At 51.5% G+C, this 22007-nt stretch overlaps 7 protein-coding genes across 7 annotated transcripts; 3 read left to right on the top strand and 4 right to left on the bottom strand.

Moving 5' to 3' along the window:
- Positions 1–68: 68 nt before the first annotated feature.
- ALTATR162_LOCUS8679 (uncharacterized protein) lies at positions 69–1400 on the bottom strand (the record flags this gene model as incomplete). Its single annotated transcript, XM_043316312.1, has 3 exons — positions 69–794; positions 854–1101; positions 1160–1400. 3 exons carry the CDS (start codon positions 1398–1400, stop codon positions 69–71), a joined length of 1215 nt encoding a protein of 404 aa, XP_043172247.1.
- A 1006-nt stretch (positions 1401–2406) lies between these two features.
- On the bottom strand, positions 2407–3651 carry ALTATR162_LOCUS8678 (uncharacterized protein; the record flags this gene model as incomplete). Its single annotated transcript, XM_043316311.1, has 1 exon — positions 2407–3651. The coding sequence occupies one exon, from the start codon at positions 3649–3651 to the stop codon at positions 2407–2409; it is 1245 nt and encodes a 414-aa protein (XP_043172246.1).
- Positions 3652–4981: 1330 nt separating this feature from the next.
- On the top strand, positions 4982–6727 carry ALTATR162_LOCUS8677 (uncharacterized protein; the record flags this gene model as incomplete). The annotated part of the gene is made up of 2 exons (XM_043316310.1): positions 4982–5090; positions 5178–6727. The coding sequence occupies 2 exons, from the start codon at positions 4982–4984 to the stop codon at positions 6725–6727; spliced, it is 1659 nt and encodes a 552-aa protein (XP_043172245.1).
- Positions 6728–6907: 180 nt separating this feature from the next.
- ALTATR162_LOCUS8676 (uncharacterized protein) lies at positions 6908–8707 on the bottom strand (the record flags this gene model as incomplete). The annotated part of the gene is made up of 1 exon (XM_043316309.1): positions 6908–8707. One exon carries the CDS (start codon positions 8705–8707, stop codon positions 6908–6910), a length of 1800 nt encoding a protein of 599 aa, XP_043172244.1.
- Positions 8708–9528: 821 nt separating this feature from the next.
- ALTATR162_LOCUS8675 (uncharacterized protein) lies at positions 9529–11111 on the top strand (the record flags this gene model as incomplete). The annotated part of the gene is made up of 2 exons (XM_043316308.1): positions 9529–9772; positions 9823–11111. 2 exons carry the CDS (start codon positions 9529–9531, stop codon positions 11109–11111), a joined length of 1533 nt encoding a protein of 510 aa, XP_043172243.1.
- A 135-nt stretch (positions 11112–11246) lies between these two features.
- Positions 11247–16509, bottom strand: ALTATR162_LOCUS8674 (uncharacterized protein; the record flags this gene model as incomplete). Its single annotated transcript, XM_043316307.1, has 7 exons — positions 11247–12862; positions 12916–13430; positions 13484–13797; positions 13847–14075; positions 14121–15366; positions 15417–16321; positions 16385–16509. The coding sequence occupies 7 exons, from the start codon at positions 16507–16509 to the stop codon at positions 11247–11249; spliced, it is 4950 nt and encodes a 1649-aa protein (XP_043172242.1).
- A 1251-nt stretch (positions 16510–17760) lies between these two features.
- Positions 17761–21477, top strand: ALTATR162_LOCUS8673 (uncharacterized protein; the record flags this gene model as incomplete). Its single annotated transcript, XM_043316306.1, has 1 exon — positions 17761–21477. One exon carries the CDS (start codon positions 17761–17763, stop codon positions 21475–21477), a length of 3717 nt encoding a protein of 1238 aa, XP_043172241.1.
- Between the last annotated feature and the right edge of the window lie 530 nt (positions 21478–22007).

The raw sequence follows: 22007 nt of genomic DNA, 5'->3' as shown, positions 1-22007 counted from the left end.
ATGCTTCATCACCCATCTAAGCAAAACGGAGTATTACCCGTTGAGCCTTCTAATCATATCATCTTCCTCTAAACGATAGCCTCAGGCCTCTCAGCCCTCCTCCTGGCCGTACCAACTCCAGCATGTCCCCTCTCCTGGTCCTTGCCCAACCACGGCTTCAGCGCCTCACCCACAAGACTCTGTCTTAGGAAGTAGATAACCTGGCCAATGATGATGAGAACGAACGCGATAGGATACATCCAGTGAATGTTCAGTCCAAACACCTTGACACCGATCGCTACACCCCAAAAGCTTCCCGTAAGCAAGGAAATGTTGAAGAAAGCGGCGGAGCTGAGACGGAAGAGTACCGGTGCAAGAGAGTAGAAGAGCGAAAGGATGAGCGTGTATCCTGTGAGATACCCGCCAACCCTCGCATTCCAAACCGCACTGCGGAAAGCAGCACGGTCGAAAATGCCAGCTTGCGTACCATTAATGAACATGCCCCAGAAGGCAAGTTGACCAACAACCTCGTACAGCGGTCGTTCAGAAACCAACCACTCCTCGAAAACGTTGGATAGGCCGTAGAAAGTAGCGCCGAGCAGCGCGAAAAGATCGCCCTTGACTTGGTCTGTGGCGCCAAAGTTGTTGGTGCCGGTGATGTGATCAGAACCGAAGATTACGCCTAGACCGCCGATGCAGAGGAGGATACCGAAGATTTGTGTGTAGTGGTAGCGGACCTTGAGGAAGAAAAAAGATATTATCACGACGACGGCGATGGCCCAGAAGTTGATTAGTTGGGCGCTGAGAATGGTCGTCTGTTTGGCTGTTAGCATGGCTTGGAGCTATTTCAAAACGGCATTATGGTAAGACTTACGTAGCGGTATGCTAGCACGATGAAGTAATTGCCCTCGACATCCATAAAGGCTAGTATGAAAAATCTCCAACCATCTTTTATGACAAGACGTCCCCATTTCTTGAAGCCGTATTTGTAAAGAGTGTATGATGTGTAGATTATGTTGAGCAGGACATAGTTGAAGAAGGATTGGAATGCGGGGATCGATGTACCCTCTTCAGCGAGCAGAGACGATAATGTGTTAGTGCCGGTGATACAGAGAGCGAGGACTATAGGTTCTTGTTAGTTTACATGTCGTCCATTCAACGGAGATAGATGGAAGCGTACCCTGCCCCAACACCAAAGTGATCCAAAATTGCTTCGTCTTGAGGTATTGAAACCAGCGTCCCTTGGTCTGCGCATCGCGCGCCAGAATCACATTCCCGGGCGCACCATTATGCGACTCATTTTCAGACGTCACATATGTGCCAGCGCCGGTTTTGTTGTCGACTGCCTCAGGCGCATAATGTCCGTGATGCGCACCTTGTACAACGACGCCTTCGGCGGGGTAAGCTTGGATTGGGTTCATGGTTTCGGTGATGATCCTAGAGGATGCGGAAGGAGCCAGAGCCGCAAGGCTTAATGCACCTGTCAAAAGCCTATCGACGAGATCGTGATATTAGGTAGTGGTGAGTGGGAGCTTTTCGAGATCAACGTGAGCGCAAAACTCCAGAAGTCGCTCACGGTGGTGTACAGCGTGTACAATTGCGCCGCGAAAGGTTGAAAAGCGCTTTCTAGGCGGGGGTCCGCCACATTATAAACAAAGAAGGCCGCACTCGTTCTTTCTCACCAGTCGCGTCTCGCGCTCCGGCCACCATGCGCGGTGGTGAAAAAAGTGTGCTTGGCGTGCCGTCCAGAGCATGAGAGCTCCGCTCGTTCTTGCCCGGGTGGGGTTAAGCTTCGGAGACTAACGTGCCTTTGTGGAGACCGACGGTACAAGAACATGTCGATGCGCGTGGGCTAGAGCTAGGCGAGTCCCGGGAATGCTTTTTCCTGCGTTATCGTGCATGCTAGATGTGAGAGAGGCTGAAGCAAGTGACGATGAATGGACGACAGCTACGACCGCGTGGTCAGGCTGCATGGCTTTAGCGAATACTAATCAAGGGGTGGGGGGCATGCGGCGGCGTTTACACTTCACTAATACGAGGTATGGGTATGGGAATATTCTTATAATGTTAACTCCCACACCGCATTTGTGCATGCAGAAACTTTCCAGCGTGCACGATGGTGGTGGGCCGAAGCAACTGGTATGAGGGACTAGTAAAGGCGAACGGCAGTGGGGCACAGGTATAGCAATGCAGGTCACAGAAGCGAGGTGGTGCAAAAGCAGGGTTTTCTATAGGCTAAGTAGAGGGGAGAGAAGGATACAAGACCACCCTCCAAACTGGCCAAAACAGGTGTCGCAGACGGGAGTAGAGTTACCTACACGCCATCGGTGACAAGGAAAACAAGATGAGTGAGACAAAAGGTAAAGACAGTCAGCAGTCGGACATCTCGCGTACTTTTACCATCCACGTGTCCCTACAGTCGGGATCTTATTCAGAGTCCTCGTCCTCGCTGTCCTCATTCTCAAGCCATTCCTTGAACTGCTCGGCCGACTTGCGGACAGACTTGCTGATCTTGATGTCGACATACTTCTTGCTAGCCTTGGAGCACCAAGCCTTGAGCTGATCCTCCGAGACAAGGTCGTTCTCGTACACCTTGAGCAGAATAGCAGAGACCTGAGGAATAAGCTCAGGCTTGTCGTTACCGACAAAGCGCTCGATACCGCCAAGGAAAGCCTTCTCGTGCTTGTCCGACGTGATCATCTTCTTGAGCATGGGGGCGCGACCATCCATCTGCTTGACAATCTTCTCGGTGAAGAGGGTCTGGGGAATGACAGTGAGAGTGCGATGCTTCTCCTCAATGCCAAGTTCCTTGGCCTTGATATAGATGTCGACGTTGTCAAGGTTCTCAACACCGCCCTTGTCCGCGCCAGTGTCGATGATCCACTTTCCGAAGACATCGTAGCTTGAGCCGCCCTCGTCGTCATCCTCAATGACAAGGGCACGCTTGAGGTCGTCGGGAAGATCTTGGGCACGAGCCCTAATGGCTGCCTCGGACGTGTCGATGGACCACTCAACTTCCTTGGCATCCTCTTCTTCAATCTCCTTGGCGCCCTCGTTGATCTGGCGGGTAAGCTCGTCGTCGCTGCCGGCCTCGAGTGCCAGGTCATCGTCACCATTGTCATCGGCGCTGTCACCGGGGCTGCCGCCGTCGGGGGAGGTAGCCTCACCACGGGCTTCAGCCTCCTTGCGAGCACGACGCTCAGCCTTTTTGCTGGACTTGTCCTTCTTGCCCTTCTTGGGTTCATTCTTCAGGATGAAGGAGCTAAGCTTCAAGCGGGGGTCTACGTCGGAGATCTTTCCGCAGGCCTTGCAGTCGAGCGTAATGTTGCCATCCTTGATGTGGACATCAGTCTCAGGGTTCTTGCACTTCTTGCAAAGGACGAACTTGGAGATGAAGCCATCGAGGTAGTCCTGGAGCTTGCTGGCATCGTGGGCGCCGTTGATGATCCAACGGTCGTCGTTGGGGCTCGTGTTGGTCTGGGCTCCGAGTTCGAAGCCAAAGTACTTGATGACGTGAGCGGGCGGACGGGCGAGAGACTGAGCCACGCTGCTCAGGTTGACGATGACGGTCTTGATACCGTTACCCTTGCCTTCAATCTTGGACTGGATTTTCTCCATCTTGTAGCGGTAGAAGGGGTCGGTGACATCGCGGCGAATGTTGACGGTAGCCATGGTGACGGTGGTGCGGGGGACTGGTTAGTGAGGTTGTTTTAGTGATTGTGCGGCGGGCGGGCGAACGAGGTCGGATCAGGTATGTTGACGAGGGCCGAAAGAGACATGCGCAGAAGCAGTCTCTAGTATGTGCGGGTTGTGTATGTGCGTATGCGACTCGAGGTCAAGAGGGGCAGTGGATTAGCCGTTGGTTTGGTGGATGGTACTGCTTGGTATCCGCATACAGCGAAATTTTTGCAGTTTGGGGGGAGGTTCGACTCGGAAGGAGTAGCTTTGGCGCGAATACATATACTCCTGTTGTCGTTGGCGACTCTGAGGTGCGGTTTGTGCGTGTGGCCTGAAGGCGAAAGTGGCGGTTTAGGCAGGTCGCGGGTTTGCGACGAGCAGGCTGTTTGGCGTCTAGGGCAGAGTCTGATGTGTTGTTGCCAGTGGCAGTCACTGGTGTGGACGAGGGCGACTGATGGATTTTGCGTTGTGCGAAGGTTGAGTGTGTGCGAACCGCGCGTGGTGGAGTGAGGATATATGGGGTCGGACTTAGGCTTAGTTTTTCGAACGTGCCGAGCCACGCTAGTGAAGACCGTTCTACCAAACGCCTCAGGAGCCCCCGCCCTGACTCAGTCGATTATTTGTCTTTTATCCTGTTCACGCGCTTACACAGAGCTTTCGAGAGTCGAATTCCAAACTAGACAGCCGAGTCCTGAAGCGAGTGGCATTGTCAGTTTAGGGCATTGGCGACCGGCAAGGAGTTTTCTGGTCCGCACAAACGACGGAACATCAAACGGTTGTTGCAGGAAATTGCTGCATGGTTAGTCTACCACAGCGGGCAGGAATGCATCACTGTTGCACAACCTTGGTGCTGTACTGCCACGCGGACTGCTTTGACAGAGGACAATCATCCGCGAGCGTCTAAATCACAGTCTCGTTACTGTGGTAGTCGTGCTTGCCATAAATGCGGCACGACAACGTTCTTTTCCAATGCGGTACCAATACGTGGCTAGGGATATGTGAGCATTACACGATTGTTATGTGTCCTGTACCAACCCTGAATGCCCCGCAATTCGACATGAACACCACTCGCCGTGTTAGATCTGACAACGTGGGGTAACATGTTGGACAACACCGAGCAATCGCCGTTGAACAAGCTGTATTCTGCAATACAAGACTGTCGCTTAATACGTGTACATTCGCTAGCAATTTCCCGCGAACCCGAATAAAGTCTTTGGCGAGCCGCTTAGATTGCGTCATCGTCCATGTCGGCTTTTCTCAAAGAATTCCATCATTGATGGACAAGATCAAGCGTTTCACACCAGTTGTCCGTCCACTCGCAAATATGACTAGTCAGAAAGTAGACTACTCGCTGTACCTCGTAACAGACTCTACAGAAGCCATTCTGGGCTCGAGAGATCTGGTTGAAGTGGTTGAGCAGGCATTGCTTGGAGGTTAGTCACATGCTTCCTAAATGCAGTCTTGTGTTACATGTCCTCTATATCTCTTGCCATGCAACCATGCTAATTGAAAATCTCCAGGTGTCACAATCGTCCAATATAGAGACAAAACCTCAGATACTGGCATCTTGATCTCGACAGCAAAGAAACTGCACGAAAGATGCAAAGCACACAACATTCCGCTGCTTATCAACGACCGCGTAGATGTTGCTCTGGCAGTAGGTTGTGAGGGCGTTCATATCGGCCAAGATGACATGAATGCCCGTGAAGCACGTCGCCTCTTGGGAAAAGACAAGATCATCGGCGTAACAGTCTCCTCTGTCGACGAAGCACGTACGGCCGTTGGGCAGGGAGCAGACTACCTAGGAATTGGTACTCTATATGCCACAAACACCAAGAAGAATACCAAAGACATCATCGGAATTACTGGAATTCGGAGGATTCTGCGATATCTCGACCAAGGTAACGAGGCAGAGAAGAACGTCAAGACAGTATGCATCGGCGGCGTCAACGCTTCAAACACCCAACGCATAACATACCAACTTCTTGCCCCAACACCGACCAACGCGACCCCAAAAACCATCGATGGTGTCGCCGTAGTATCCGCCATAATCGGTGCTCAGGACCCCAAAGCCGCATCTTCACACCTCGTCAACCTCCTCAAGACCCCTCCACCGTTCGCCCCTCAATCGTCACTTCCCCACTTCTACCATGAAAAGTCCACCGACGAAATAACCTCAGTCCTCAAAACCGCCACCACCGCAACAAAAAAGGTCAAGGAAATGAACCCCTTATCCCACAACATGACCAACCTTGTCGTCCAAAATTTCGCCGCAAACGTTGCCCTCTCCGTAGGCGCCAGCCCCATAATGAGTAACTACGGTGCCGAAGCTACGGATCTATCTAAACTAGGTGGCGCGCTCGTAGTAAACATGGGTACCGTAACACCCGAAGGACTAGCAAACTATCAAGCAGCCATCACTGCTTACAACGCCGCCGGTGGACCCATCGTCCTCGACCCTGTGGGCGCAGGCGCAACGAGTATACGCCGAGACGCTCTAGCTAAACTCATGGGCGCCGGCTACTTCGACCTGATCAAAGGAAATGAGAGCGAGATTCTCGCTGTAGCGCGGGCAAGCGGGTTCAAGCTTGATAATTCGACTCAGCAGCGGGGTGTGGACTCTGGTGCCTCGCTCTTTTCTGTGAAGCAAAGAGCGAATATCGTTTCTAGTCTTGCGGCGAGGGAACGAGCTATTGTTCTTATGACTGGGGCGGTCGATGTTGTTTCTGATGGAACAAGGACGTATGCTGTTTCAAATGGGCATGAGTATTTGGGAAGGATTACGGGGAGTGGGTGTACATTGGGTACTACGCTATCTGCCTACCTGGCTGCGTACCGCGAGGACAAGCTGCTTGCTGCTGTGGCGGGACTATTGCATTATGAGATCGCGGCAGAAGTAGCTGCGCAGAAGGAGGATGTCAAAGGGCCGGGAACCTTTGTTCCAGCCTTCATAGACGAGCTGTGGAACCATGGGGAGAAGGTGGTGAAGGGGGGTGTGGAACTGAAAGATGTGGCCAAGGTGGAGTTTATCAAGGACATGGACGACGCTGGATTATCGGAGGATCTGTAAGCATTATAGTAGTAGTCGGGACTTGTACAAAGAGATCTGGGTATTCCTGACTATGGGAAGGATACTACTATTACGCCTTGACTTACTGCCTTCCTATCCCTTATCGTAACGCCAACGCTCATTGACTTTCAACATGACTTGATCGTACATCCCTATGCTGACGCTCTACGCCAAACACATCTACCTCGCTTTCCTGTATCGACCTTGGTTCATCTCCGCTTTCAGGGCATCTTGCTGATCTGGCAACGGCGCCCTTCTCTTAATACCATCTGCACCCACTGTTCCTCCTTGTTGCTGCTGTGGCGGCGGAGGAGGAGGGCCAGGCCATCCTGGTGGCGGCGCACCCATACCACCGGGCAGGGGAGGGAAGCCGGGAAATCCTGGAGGTGGCATGCCTGGGGGGAATAGTGGCATACCGGGCGGCATGCCTTGTGGGAAGCCGGGGAAGTTTGGTGGTGGAAAGGGTGGTGGAGGACCATTAGCGTTTGGTGGTGGAGGACCGTGACCATGAGGTATAGGAGGTGGTGGTAGGGAGCCCGACGCGATGAGCTGTGCGAGGCGAGAGGGGTCCATGCCATTAAGAGGAGGCAGAGGCGGACCACCTCCGTTCGGTGGTGGGAAGGGCATGCCACCTGGTGGAGGGGGCACTGGAAGATGATTCGCTCCACCAATACCAGGTAGAGAACTGGATGTGCCGTCTGCGCTGAGTCCTGGTAACGAAAGGCCAGGAGGCAGGAAACCACCACCGGGGTTCTTCGACGGCATCTTCTGGTCGACTAGGCCTTCGGCTTCGTCCTCTGCTTCCTGTTCTTCTTCTTCCATCTTTTGTCGCCTACCCTGACCACGGTCGAATGTGCCTTGAGCCTCTGCTGCTGCTTGACCAATGTGGTAACGGTCGTTGACATAGTTGGTATCGCCTGGTCGTGGACGAGTCCAGAAGCGTGTGACTCTGTCGTTGGAGCCAGACGCAAGGATGTGACCCAGTGGGTGCCAGTCCATTGTCCAGACAGTGAAGTCGTGAGCGTATTGCAGGCTGTGTGCCGGGTAAATGGTTTGCGAGGGCGCGTTTTGTGAGTCGGCAGCGTCGTAAGGCGATATTGAGGGTGCAATGCCAGGGGGAGGGTTCTGCTCGTCGAGAAGATAGTGGTGGATGCTGCCATCGACACCACCGGTAGAGAGGAGATTCTTGTGCATAGGGTGCCATGCCATGGTAATGATGTCTTTTTCGTGTCCCTTGAGCAGTAAGACATCGCGCATCATTCGAAGATCAAAGATGCGGGCTGTGTGATCACGAGCGCATGTTGCTAGCATGTTTCCTTGGACGGGCTCGAACATGGTTTTTGATATTGGGTTTTTATGTCCATGAAGCGTCGTAAGACAGCGCCCTGTCCGCGGATCCCAGAACTTGACTTGGTGATCCTTTGACCCTGATACTAGCAGTCCCTTGTGTGGATGCCAGTCGACCGACTTGACTTCCCATCCATGTCCTGTTAATGTCGACTCTTCTGTACTCGACGCGAAGTCCCAGATCTTCAGTGTGGTATCGTCGGCGCATGTGACGAATTTGGTGTCTGTGGGTGCGATGGAGAGCCCTCGTACCGCTTCAGTGTGCGCTTGTATCTCTTTGACGTTGTTGAAGTTTGTCTGCCAATACTTGACGACGCCTGTCTGGTCTGCCGACAGCAGCCAGTCATCGGTGGACGTGTATTCAACAGCTCGGATTGCAGCCTCGTGGGCCTGCATAATAGTTTCGAAGTTGAAGCCCATTCCATTCCACAGAGTGAACTCACCGCTCGTTGAGCCTGTGAGCAGTCGTCTGCCTTCTGGTGTCCATTTGACGACGTTTATGGGATGTTTGACTTTGTTGAGGGAAGAATGTACGGCTTTGGCTGGTATCGACTCGGCTGCGCTGGCAACTCGGGCTGCTGGAGGTTGCATATCGACAATGTAGCTCGCGCTCGGCCGTTCCATCTCCGGCATGGGAGCATTCTTGTAACGTGGGCGCCGGTTGCGCATCCACTGCACCGTTGTTGAGCCATAGTCGGTCACCGCTCCTGTAGGTTATACAGTCAGTTTCTGATGCTGGAATTGGTAGCAAAATAGTCGTATGAGCAGACACCAACTCGAAACAAGTTTTTGATGCTCGGGAGAGTATTTGTAATAACCGTCTCTCTGAATTGTGCTAGTAGACATGATGAACATGCATACTCACGTTTCGGTCGAGGCCGCAATCCTCCCTCAAAGTCCGGACGATGGTATTCGCGCTCCATTACGGCTGTTCTTGCCGTAGACGACTTTTATGCGATTAACATGGAAAGACCAATGGGAGGGCGAGGTGGTGACAGTGGACGGGTTGGGCGGTCGTGATGCGCAAGGTGTCGTCGTATAGTAAAGCGCGTCCTTTGTCGCGTTGAACCTCCGCGATAGCTCGGCCTAGCGTCAAAGCCACACAGTTCACGTCGTCAGCCACATTCACAAGCCACGGCTCAACCTGGGTCGCGCTGCATCACCGTGCAGATCCCCCCGCTCACCAGACTCCCAACAGAATCCGTAAACGCCTTGATAACTCTGTCGCCATTGCTGCCAGAACCCTCGGTCATGGCGCGCTTATCCCGAGTACAAATCCATCGCTTCCGCCGAGAGCCACGGCCGAGTGAACCTGTTTCCGTCGTCCCAATCGCCGCATACGAGCATCACTCCTACTCCTCGCTTCCACCCTGAGATCTTTAATTGCTTCCGCATGAGCCATTGCGCTCTGGGGTAATCTTCACTCACTTCCCGATTCGTCCCACCTTTCGATAATGGCGACCCTCACCCAAATGGCAGCCTCCTCTGCCCTCGACATGCAACAGGCCAATTCCCCTGTGTACCGCGGAAAGGCGACCACCGAACCCAAGGCCAATGGCACAACCAAGCGTGCTCGCGACACCAAATATCGTCACGTCTTTGCAACGCATTCTTCCTCCCGTACCTCTTGTCTCAGCCAGGATGCAGAGAAGATTCCCAGCTTCGTCGGCTTCAGAAATCTCATGATTCTGGTTCTTAGTATGAACTCCCTATTACCGAGGATAGCCGCAGATGGCTAACAACTGCAGTCGTCTCTAACCTGCGATTGATGATTGTGAACCTACAAAAGTATGGCGTCCTCATCTGCCTATCATGCCACGACTATCGCCGCTCCGACGTCATCACTGGCTTACTCCTATATCTCCTCGTCCCTGCGCACCTCTTCGTAACCTACTTGATCGAACTTGCCGCAGCCTGGCAGGCCAATCGAGCGTACGCTCGTATATCATACGAACGTGACGAAGACACCCCCGCCAAATACGCCGCCGCCCTTCGCAGCTTCAACTCAACATGGTACATCGTGGCCTTCTTCCACAGCGTTAACGCAGTCGCAAACCTCTATATTGCGACCAAGTACGTCTACTACGATATCTACCACCCGGGTATCGGCACGCTCTGCGAACTCCACGCTGTCATCGTCTTCCTCAAGTGCGCTTCGTACGCTCTCACAAATCGCGACCTCCGCCATGCCTACCTGCATCCCAAACAAGCCGATCCCCTACCAGATCTATACAAATCATGCCCATATCCACAAAACATCAACATGAAGAACCTGTGCTACTTCTGGTGGGCACCGACGCTGGTCTATCAACCCGTCTATCCCCGTACCGACAAGATCCGCTGGGACTTTGTCCTCAAGCGCCTCGCCGAACTCGCAGGTCTCAGCATCGTAATCTGGATCGCGTCCGCCCAATACGCTGCGCCTCTCTTGCAGAACTCACTTGACAAGATCCTCACCTTAAACTTCACATCCATCGCCGAACGCGTCATGAAACTCTCCACCATCAGCGTCTTCTGCTGGCTCTGTGGCTTCTTCGCCCTCTTCCAATCCGCCCTCAACGCCCTCGCAGAGGTAATGCGTTTTGGTGACCGAGAGTTCTATGGAGACTGGTGGAACGTCTCTTCTATCCGTACTTATTGGACCACTTGGAACAAGCCTGTAACAAACTTTATGCGCCGCCATATTTACTCACCCCTTGTCGGTCGCGGTGTGCCTCCTGCGCTAGCTCAGATTCTTGTCTTCCTCTTCTCGGGCATTCTGCACGAACTGCTTGTTGGTGTTCCAACGCATAATATCATCGGTGTGGCGTTTGCGGGCATGATGTTCCAGATTCCGCTTATCGCACTTACGGATGTTATTCAAAAGGTCAAATGTATCCAGGGCAAGGTTGCGGGTAACATGATCTTCTGGATGAGCTTTTGTTTGGTTGGACAGCCACTTGCGGCGTTGCTTTACTTCTTTGCTTGGCAGGCGAAGTATGGGAGCGTGAGTAAGAGTGTGGGCGAGAGTGCTGTAAATGTGTTTTATCGGCGGTAGTGTACGATTTCCTTTGCACTTGTGTGGATTGCGGTTGAGGTTGTGGCACGTTTACAGAATCTTCTTCTATCAAATCGAGATAATACTTTTCTTCTCTGAACTGGCGTGTTGAATCACCAATCACACTTTCCTAACTTACGTCCTAAGCTCCAACAGACCTTCGTTAACCCTCTTCAACATCCTTACCACTTCCCTGCTCAATACGCTCTCAGTCCTCTCAACCCACAAGCCATGAACACCCCTATCAACACCCACGTCGGCAAATATCCTCATCTTCTTCACCACTTCCGTTCTCTCCCTACCACCCCATCTCATCACTACTTCACTCGCACAGAAAATCCGCATACCAAGCGTGAACACCTCAGATTTTGTACTCCATCCAAGCGCGCCATCGCCTTCCTTCTCTGCAGTCTGCGTAAGTGTCGTGATACCATCGAGCACCCAGTTGGTCAACCCAGTGCGCAGGGTCTCTGGAACAGCGGAGTGTGACAAGGAAAAGAGGATACGGGACCAGAGGATAGTATCCAGTGTATCGTCTTTGTACAGATTTTGCTTCTCTTGCGCAAAAAGCGATGTGTCTTCTTGCCTTTCCTGAGCGAACGTGTCGGCGAAGGATATCGAGAAGCAAGGATTAGGCGAAGGTGTGCTTGTCAGACGTCGTACCGCCTCTTTAGCCAGATGCTGTGAGTTGGAAAACGCAGTTACCAGGTAAGCTGCAAGATGATGCGTCGTGGATATCGGCACTGTGTCTTTGAAGGTCTGGTTGCCTTGTAAGCGCAGGAAGGAGCCTGTTGTAGTAGCAGCTAAATCCCGAATCTCATCATCATCGTCGTTGAGGAGATCGTAGAGAACGACTGCCAGACCGAGGACCAGCGATCCTATTACTTTCCCGTTCGGAGCCAAGGTAAAGATGAACTTGAGTGCGGAAAGGGATTGGACAGCGGCGAAACGGGTATCGAAGGGGTTTGTGTCGATGGTCGTCATGCGTAGGAGGCGGATGTAACGCCCGATTGCTGTTAGGATTTCGGTACGGCGAAGTGGGTACGTATGATACGCATGGTCGAGGAAGGAACCTAGCAGATGTAGGGCGCTTTGCATGTTCGATGGTGGGCCTTGGACGCATTGTGTTTCCAGCTTAGTGAGGGTGAGAATAATCTGGTCTTCCGCGACCAAGCTGAAGAAATCACTCTTCAGGTTGTCGTTGGTGAGAGCTTCGGCTAGCACTGCTTGCGCCTTCGAGATGATTTCTGGATCGGCGGCTTCTAGGACTACGCGATGGATGTGCGCTAAGACTAGCGAGAGCGGAACGGTCAAGTCGTGGGAGGTCTTCGTCTGCAGTGTAGTGTCCAGCGTTTCCAAGGCTTCCATGCAGGTATCCGGATCTTCGGTTGCGAGAAGCATGAGTGCATTGCCGATGGTTTGGTGATCATCCGAAACCATGAGCTGAAGCGAATCTTCGCGCAGAATCACGCGATCGATGATGTACACTTGTGCAAGAGATGTCCGGAGCAAATCGTCGCCGTGACGGTCGCTAGGCCCAATTTTGTACTCGGGTCCAATGGTTATAGACGTAGTGAGGTCTATCCACGCATCGAGTATTGAGATAGCGTTTGCCCTCCGGAGCATGGCCATGCCGCAAATGCTTACGATGTCAAGGAAGGCGGCTCGTACGAATGGACAATTGCTCGACACGTACCAACTCGTTGCATGTTGCCCGAGCTGCTTCATCAAGGTTCCAAAGTGTTGCATCGCTATAAGTAGTCAGTAGCTGGGCATGTAGCTTGCTATTTCCAAGATCACTTACTACATTGAGTTTCATCCCTCAGCAGTTTCCTCAGCAGGTACTTCACCACTAGGAGACTCCCATGTTGCCCGTTGTGGTTGCTAGGGACTGTGTCTAGAATGGGAGAAAGCTCATCGTGACTTTCGTTTGTAGCGCGCAGTGATACATACGTCCTAGCTGCCATATCCCGCATATGCCAATGTGGGCTTAGGAGCAAGTCTCTCACTAGACCCCGAATCTTAGAAAGATCTCCCGGTGGTCGGGCTTGACGCAAAATCTGGAGGGCGGGGAAAACGCCTTCGGCGCCATGGAGATCCATCGGGGAACTGCCGGCTTCGGGTGTCTCCATAATCTTGACATCACTACTTGGCTCGAGCAGCTCGATTAAGATCTTCACTAGGCTGGGGTAGTTGTCGTAGGAGAAGCGCGAGGTCTTAGCTCGCTCTCGCTCCTTCCAGTCTTGTGCTTCGTCGCTACCGAGTAGTCGTTCGATCAGAGCTTTGAACAACATCAAGCTACAATTACGAAGAGGCCATCTAAAAAAAGGGGTCAGTCTGGAACCAGTACGACTTCTTTTCATGTCCCTTACATGGGAGAGCTCAAGGTTTTAGCAGCAAGCTCGAGACCTTGTCCGATATATGCCTCTGACGCAACACTCAGCTTGGAGGTTGTGAATATCTCTTTGATGCAATTGAGGGCATGTACTTGAGGAAGACGGCTTTCCTCTATATTCGTACTTTGCGCTGCTACCAAGGTCTCGGCCACAAGATCTTTGATGGCTCGTGGGAAGAGCTTGCCTCCTGCTTGGGGTTCTGCTGCTAGTAATGCGGACATGGCTGCTGGAATACCCGCAGATCTCCTAGTGATGGCGTCTGACTTTGCTTGGATGGATCGAAGGGTTTCCTGTAGAGTGTCAGTTCCAAGGCTCATACCGAAATGACTATATACAAACCTGGTACCACATCTCTGGCAGCGCGCGTATTGAGGGTGTACTTGAGGTAACACAACGGCGACAAAAGACCGCAAACGTCTGAGATACTGTCGAAAATGCACCGCGGTGACGAAGTTCAAGCAGCTGAGTAAAGCAGAGTCTGCCCAGCTTTTCAAAGAGCTCCGGGCTGACAAGGTCGCCGTCTCCATCGCCTACAGGGGCTTTAAGAATGACAGTTCGTAATAGAACGCTTTAGCAATTAGCGAAGTTGACAGTGTTGTAGAGACATGATTACCTGGCCTCCTTCAGTCCCCTCCATGAATAGCTTAGAATCTCTTTTGTATCTAGACTATTCTCGTCTTCCAATTCGTCGGGAACATGGCCTTCTGGTGCATCCGCACACAAGACGTGATAGACGCAAGACCAAAGACTCTCAATGCTTGTTATGATGTCGCTGTGGGACTTTTTCCAATTTGCAAACACATCCGATGGTAAACTCGAGATGAAAGGGTAGAAGTCCGGCTGATCAACTACATAGCGTAGCGCAGCAAAGGTGCCATGTACAGGCCGACCATCGACGGCTTGTGAAAGATCGTTGTGAGCCAGATTTAAGGTATCCTTTAGTTGTGTTTTTAGATGTTCGAACAGACTCTGCTTCGAACAAAAGTTTGAGCCAGCGAAAGTGTTTGAGTTGTCGCTGGCCAATGCGAACACCATCCCGTAGGCACGAGCAACTCCGTCTGCTTGATCTGCTCGACCCGTCCGAAGCATTGTAGCTTCCGCTCTCGCAAGGAAGCGAGGAATCATTGCCATGGTGCGTTCTTGATCAGCCCGAGGAAGCGCAACTAGACATAGCTGCAAAACTGATACAGCTGCGTCTCGAATATCGTCGAAGGGATCTAAGATCAGGTCAAGCAACGATCGGCAAAGTTTCGTGTTTCCAATCTGAAGTTCGTGAGCCCAGTTGAGCTGCCCTTGCGCGGACTTGGAAAGACTGGTGAACGATACCCCAGGATCTATTCCAGATCGTAATACAATGATAATCGAACGTAGTGCAGTAATGCGACTCTGATAAGATGCAGTTGGGCGTAGCTCCCACTCGAGAAACTGCATGTACCAGACGATGAAATTCAAGGATTCAGAAAGCGGATCGTGTCGTCCAAATTGTGTTACTGAATTATGTGGACTGGAGCTTGCTTTCGGGAACGGGAGGCGTGTTTGGCTAGATGCGCTGCTCTTCGACCTTGACTTTGCGAGAGTCGCTGTGCTAGCCCTGAGACGGTCAAAGAGTTTCTGTGTATAGCCATGAACCTCTCGGCGGAAATTCGCGTCCGTATCTGTATGCAGGTGGAAGAGGTTACGCTTAAGAGCCTGTAAGACGCCACCACTGATAGCTCTCGTAACGGAAGTAGAGTATACGCAAAGGAACATGCCTGCAAGTCTGACTTCAGCCTCCGGGTCCGCCATCCAGGCACCGGGAATGTCGTCCGGTAAATAAAGTGCTCCATCGCGGATTTCGATATTACTTTGAACTCTATAATCTGGTATACATATGAGCGAATGCCTTTGTGCAACGTTGGTGAGTACCTACCGTTATCCTTTACAATGTTGAGTTCCTTCCCGGTTGCGATTGCTGCTAGTAATATTCTGAACTCTTCGAGTCCCTCGAGAGTCGATGCATGACCGCCGGCTTGATTCAGTTGACGAGGCAACGTATTCTTGTGTGGAACATGGGACTCAAAATGGAGGAATGCGAGGAATCTCAAGTACTCCGAAAGGTTAGGTAGAAAGCAGTGAGGGAAGACGTGAGTTCTGAACTCCTGAATCCGATCCGGCCAATCGCGCAACGTCTGCGCTACCGGCTCTATCCAGAATGGTGAGACCGAGTCATTGTTGGCTTGCTCGTCATAGTCTGCGAGACGTCGAGCCTGAAGTAGGTAGTTCTTGATCAGATGGCCCGCCGAAAGAGCAGTATCATGGTGAACGACCCAGGCAAGGAAAGATTTGAACACTGTCCTTGAAGTCACGGGGCTCTGAACTGCGTCTGATGTGCGCTTTAGCTGCTCGTCAAACAATCCGATTAACTCCGTGATGGAGATGACGTCCCTAAGTAGGAAATGCGCAAGGCCTTGCAAAGCTGGTTTGACTTTGATACGATCCTCTCGCTCACACGTAATGTCCAGGAAAGACGAGGTGGCTCGTCTTCGAAGTTCGATTGCACGCGGACTCTGGTCTTTAGTAACGACATTCGTGAGGACCAAAAGCATCTGCCTCATCGACTTGCCCTTTGCATCTCCAGACCGCTGGAGGTAGATGTTGAATGTTCTCATCCATATCGAATCATCTAGGATTGCCTCTCGTGCATACGCACAGTCGGAAGCCGCACAATACTCAATAATTCCACACAAGGCATTGGATGCGGCTGCCCGATGACTGTTCTCTAGATCTGGTAGGTCTGCGGTCTCCAAAATAGGAGCGAGAATAGAATGAAGTTCTCTAGTCAGATGTTAGTGGGGTTCGGTATTGATAAAGCAAAGCTCACGGACTTTGCGTCCTTACTTCAGAGCAGTTGCAGGCTCTTTCTCCGCGAAATTGGGCAATTTCTTCGCCACATTTTTGGCCAAATCTCGCAATGCCTTGTCAGGAACAGGAATTCCGGAAGCGGTCGCGATTTCTTCTGCCATTATTTTGGAGATGGATCAATCTCGCACGGGCGCCAACAATTCTCCCTAGTAAGTCAGAAAGGCGAGGGATGGAGATTCGCGACGTGGGCCCACTAGCTTAGTAAGCTGCGAATCGATTTGTGTGTGCGCTGACGTCTTGCTCTTATCTTCAACTATATTCCGACGCGACGAATACCCAACCACACCAACCAAAAAAAACTTCAGATATCCCGCTCGTCCACCACTCACTACGTTTACCCAGCTCTCTGTGATCACCCGCTCATATTTTACTTCAATGGCCATTCTCCAGCCCCGCCGTAACGCGTCAATACGCGTCGGATACGCGCTTCCGAGCATAGCATACTTAATCGTCCCAAGCAGCAATCATCTCACTTATGGCCCCCAAGGAAGATTTTGTAGGCTTGTTTTCGATCAGTCCTTCTTCTCTTGAACCATTTCAACGTTTCAGGAGCCTCCGTTCGTATTGTTGTTGTATAACCTGCCCTCCTTCCGTAACTGAGCAAACGCCCTGAATTTACCATATAGAATCTCAAAGGATACAAAACTCATTAGCAGATCTAGAACTATGTCATGCCTAAGGGTATAACATCCATTCCGTTTGCACCAACGGAGCTTACCATATTTTGGCAGTATCCTTGGCATAAGGTGTGTTTACTGGAAGGCGAAATTACGTATTCATCGCTCTTGATAGGACCAGCTTGGGTAGCTTGATTGTGTTTATCCGATTCGTGTCCGCTTATGCGTGAGAAAAGCGCGAAGCATCACTCGACGGCGCAGTAATGTGCCGCACCGGCGTTTGTTTGGCATAGAACGGGACATCAGGAGGCGAATATGCCTCACGCTTTCCAGTGGCGGACATAGATTCCTTCGTATTGACTAAGGAAATTGAATGAGCCCGGCAGTGTGTTGTTGATCATGTTAACTTCCCGCGGAGAAGGCTACCACACCGGGGAGCGGGTCGAGTCTCCGTTATTCAACACTCCATCGCCTGATGAGGAACTTGTTAATCTCACAGGCGCGTTCGACGATGACAACCAAGATGCCGAAAGTACGGCTTTCTCCGGCGCTGCAGTTTATAGTGGTACTTTGTTTTGCTCCCAGGGACATGCCCAGATTGCTCAATCGTGTGCTGCTTGTATACCCGATTCCTTTCTTCTCAATCTCTCAAGTTCTGGAGTCTCGAATCGTGAGCTGAAATTGTCACCACTCAGGCAACAGACAAGCCACAGCGAGCAAGACGGCCCTCCCAACATGTCTCCTACAAATGGGTCTCTCACCTTGTTCGACGATCCTTTTGACAACGACCAAGCCAAACAGCGCAATCACCTGTCTGGCGATAAACTTTACGAGTCTCGCCACACAAATCCAATCTCACCAACGACTATCCCATCGTCAATCTCTAGGACTAACACAAGACCTGTTCAAGCTTCCCAGTCCTTAGGACAACTTGCTGGATATGCAACAAGCGAAGAGGACGAACCCGAAGAAGTCTTGATACAAGGCGCTAAGAAAGGCCGACCTAAGTGGACAATCGTCTATAAGTCTGCTGAACTTGTTACAAGCGACAGTAGTGAGTTTGAGACCTCAACTTCTCTCAAGCACCACAAACGCGCTGTGGGAACCGTTCCACATCCGGCCTCCCGTAGCAAGCTCGATGACCGAACCCGCAAGATGAGGAATATGTCGACTAAGAAAAGCCCAACGTCAGCGCTTGCCTCTTCCAGTATCGCAAAACGACCAAATACAAAGGGAGGTTTCGTCGTGGACAGCGAGAGCGATATTGGGGGGAGTGATCACAGTGATGAAGATGACTACGGCGGTCAGTCGAGATCAACTGTTCGGCGATCAACCCACGCGTCGGAATCACCAAGCTTCTATCAAGCCAGCTTGAAGACCGAGCTCAGTGCAACAGCTCTCCCGACTAAACAGCTGAACAAAAGCCGTCTCAACAAGCTTTTCGGAAGAGCTAAAACTGTAATAACTACTCCCAAACAAGAGCGATTGCTTGCTCATACCCAGCGATCTGTCACAACGGCCCCGACACCTTCTTCCAACTCTCTTTCCACAGCATCACTTGGGCCACAACAGACATCACATTTGCAGTCAGCCGGTAGCCGCCATGCAGACCGCGCCAAACACCCCAACACGGCTTCTACGGCGAAGGAGGTGAAAGTTCTCAGCCAGCAGACCAATTTTATGGATTTGTCGATGACCAAGATCGATGGTAAGGCGTCTTCGATCTCCCGAGAGATTCAGCAACCTACAATTGATAGCACAAAGCAAGGTAGGATGCTGATACAAACCGACTCAGTCTCTACTCCTCCGACTACCGTGGCCGCAGGCTCATCCTCTAGCCCCCTACTCCAACAGCGCAAGCCGGTGCTGGGGGTGAGCATTGCTCGAGGGAGGAAGAATAGCAAGTCAAGTGATAAGGCCTCTTCAGCTACGCAGCTCAGAAGTCTTCTCCAGTTGACATTGGACGAAGCCAAAAACGATAGCATAAGGAATACAAGAGGTGCACAGCTTCAGGTTAGCGGTCAAGAAGAACCAAATATAGCTAAAAGAGCTCCGACCTTGGCATCATCAATCCGCAAGTCAGAGAGCATACATCAGCCCTGTGTCAAAGAGCGCGAAACTACTGCGGCTGATGCGGCGTCGAAAAAGCACTCTTCATTGGTAATACAAAGTCCGAAGGCGTCCAGGCTTGGGACACCGCAACGGACCCAACACCACACGCAAGCCCCTGATCCAGGACCTGGGAAGTCCACGCCAGTTGCCCCCAAGGCAAATGCAGCATCCACGAAATCCACACCATCAATCTCTAAACCGTCAGCTCAAAAGCGGAAATTGGACAGTATGTCCGGCGGTCCTGATAATGTTTCCACTACAGCACCTAAGAGGCCTGCTCCATCGCCTGCAACTGCTTTGAAGCGCCTCGAAACTACACAGGCAGTCTCGAAAGTCAAAACCAATCCTTACTCAGTTACAGCTTCGGAAGCTGTTGTTCGCAAATTATCCACTGTGAATAATAAAACTTCGGCATCCGTCACTACGGCTTTGAATACCGGAACAACCTTGAGCTCCGGTCGGCCTGTCAGCGAATACAAGCCTGCTAGCATACTTCCTTCACTAGCTATCAATGCGTTAGTCGGCCGTCAGGGAAGTAGCGTAGCTACCTCGAGCAATCTGGGTGCCACTCCAGTAGTTTCACATCTACCAGCACATGCAAGGAAGGCAGCCATCGACCAGCCCGTCGAGAAGTCTAGGACACCAAAGGCAACATTGCTCTCACAAACAGAACCAGTCGATCGACCTGAAGGCTTTGCGGCCTCTCTTACGAAGCTCAACTCGAGCAGGTCTCCAGAGTCTACTGAAAATACTTCTACGGGTCATGATAGCGCAACATTTGCTCAACATAACGATTCTTCCTCAGGTGTAGTTGCGACATCTTCATTAGACCTCAACGTCTCATCAGAGTGGCCGACTGCCAACAAGTCGGACGCTACCGTTCTAGGAATTCCCTCTAAAAGGAACACGCGTCGTGTTGCGGTTACACCTTATCCAGAGAAGGCATTGAGCCTTTCAGTAACCACTTGTCCTGAGGAGTTGAGACAGATTGCTGAATCCAACTTAGCCGTCCAGAGACAGCATGGCTCTACTTCTACAATCTCGTTTGCGAAAGTTCCTCCAGTTGCGACCGCTGATTCTATACTTCCAACTACAGGGAAAGAGCCTGCATCCATTTCCTCGATGACTGTGCCAATGCCGTCTTCTATAAACGAATCGCAGGTGACCAATTTGGCAGAATCGGCAACTCTGGAAACGAGTCTGCACGTATCAACCGACAGTATTGAGAATGCGGCACTACGCTCTGAAGATACACCGACAGACAATAAAGAGATGGACGTTGACAGTGTTCACACTATAACAATATCCATTCAGAGAGACGATTCGAATGCTGACGCAGTGTCTGTTTCCAAGGCTTTTGATGGTCATGGGTCTTCACATCAGTCCGACACGATTGTAGAAACCAAGAATGTTTCTCTCTTGACGAGCTTGGAGCCGGCGTCGCCCAAACAGATGATCATAGACGCACCTAAGATCGCTTTGACACCACCCTTACCCCATTTTATCCCAGGTCCGCCTTCTTTGGAAGTTGCAACAACCTCTGACGACGTCCTAACTCTGTCTGGTTCGTCCAAAGTATCCAAGGGGGCACAATCTTACTTTGAGTACTCAGTATTCCAGAAGGTTTGGTCCAGTGAGCAAGCTGAAGAAGACATCGCGGGCACCGAGATCATTGTACGACCTTTCACCAATATCGTTGAAGCGAATGGACACGCCGAAAAGGTGTTCCAAGGTAGCCGTGCACACTTCTTCGACGCCATCTTCGAAAGCAGCAACGAGCGCGATGAATATGGTTGCTCAATCTTCACTGGGTCCGTCACACCCTTTGATAACCCTACAAAAAGGTTTCATCTCAGAATCTGGATACAGCGTGATATTGTATCCAAACTCGCGAACCAGACGCCACAAACACTGAAGGGAACATCGTTCATCTCAAGCACCTGCTACGTCCTACGCTTATTCAACCTCGCCGAACAAGCCGACACCGAAGGCTCAGATAGCTCGGATTCAGACGATGGCGATGCTCCAGCTCGCGAGCCAGTTCGCGTATACCAGTCTCACACCCGTCCGGAAGTATACACTACTCTCGATGCCGCCAATCGCGCAGCTCGCGCCCTGCAAATCGAACTCAGTCATGAGAAAGAGCCGAGAGGCGCGAGCAAGGCGTTTCAGGAGAAGGATATAAGGGAGCTGAATGCTAAACTGGTAGAGCTTCAATCGGCGGAGAGGAATGGTGGAGATGGATGTTGGAAGAGCAAGTTCAATGCGTGTGGTCTGGGAGCAGATACCTTGGAAGTGGTGGTGGAGAAGACTGGTATTTGTGGACCACGGAACATCTAATGTGCGCATACGACGAGTCAGTTTTGAGGGGTTAAAGGTGAACGATGTGTATAATAGGAAAAAGCTGGTGGCAGTTTTGCTGATGGGGTTGGTTCTGGTTCTGGTTCTATCCTGCTTGGGTTCTCGGCCGAGTTGATGATGTCACTCTCGATGGAATGTTCATACACGAGGCTGCGGAAGGAGTCTTGTGGAGACACAATTATCCCATGTCGGCTTCTCTACGGTGACAGTACGAAAGAGCGTCAATTAATGTGCTTCTCGTCGCATCTGGTGCATGTGAAATTTCGTGAAGTAGGGCCAAAAGTGGAGAGTATAGCTAAAGACCCAATAACGCCAAAGTAAGAAGCACTAGTCAGGGAACATGAAGCAGTTCGCAGCTCCGATAAATTAACTGGTATGAGACACTATTTTTAGTATGTCGCGAAGACGTGCTTGCTCTCCACTACGCAGCATCGTAATCGGGAGCGCAAGCCGAACATGTGGACCAGCAAATAACAACACAACAGATAAACATGGACCGCTCTCCGCGC

Source organism: Alternaria atra (assembly GCF_907166805.1).
Source record: "Alternaria atra isolate CS162 genome assembly, contig: 29, whole genome shotgun sequence".
Taxonomy (NCBI): Eukaryota; Fungi; Ascomycota; class Dothideomycetes; order Pleosporales; family Pleosporaceae; genus Alternaria; species Alternaria atra.
The sequence above is the reverse complement of the archived record's forward strand: the minus strand, read 5'-3'. Positions and strand labels throughout refer to the sequence as shown.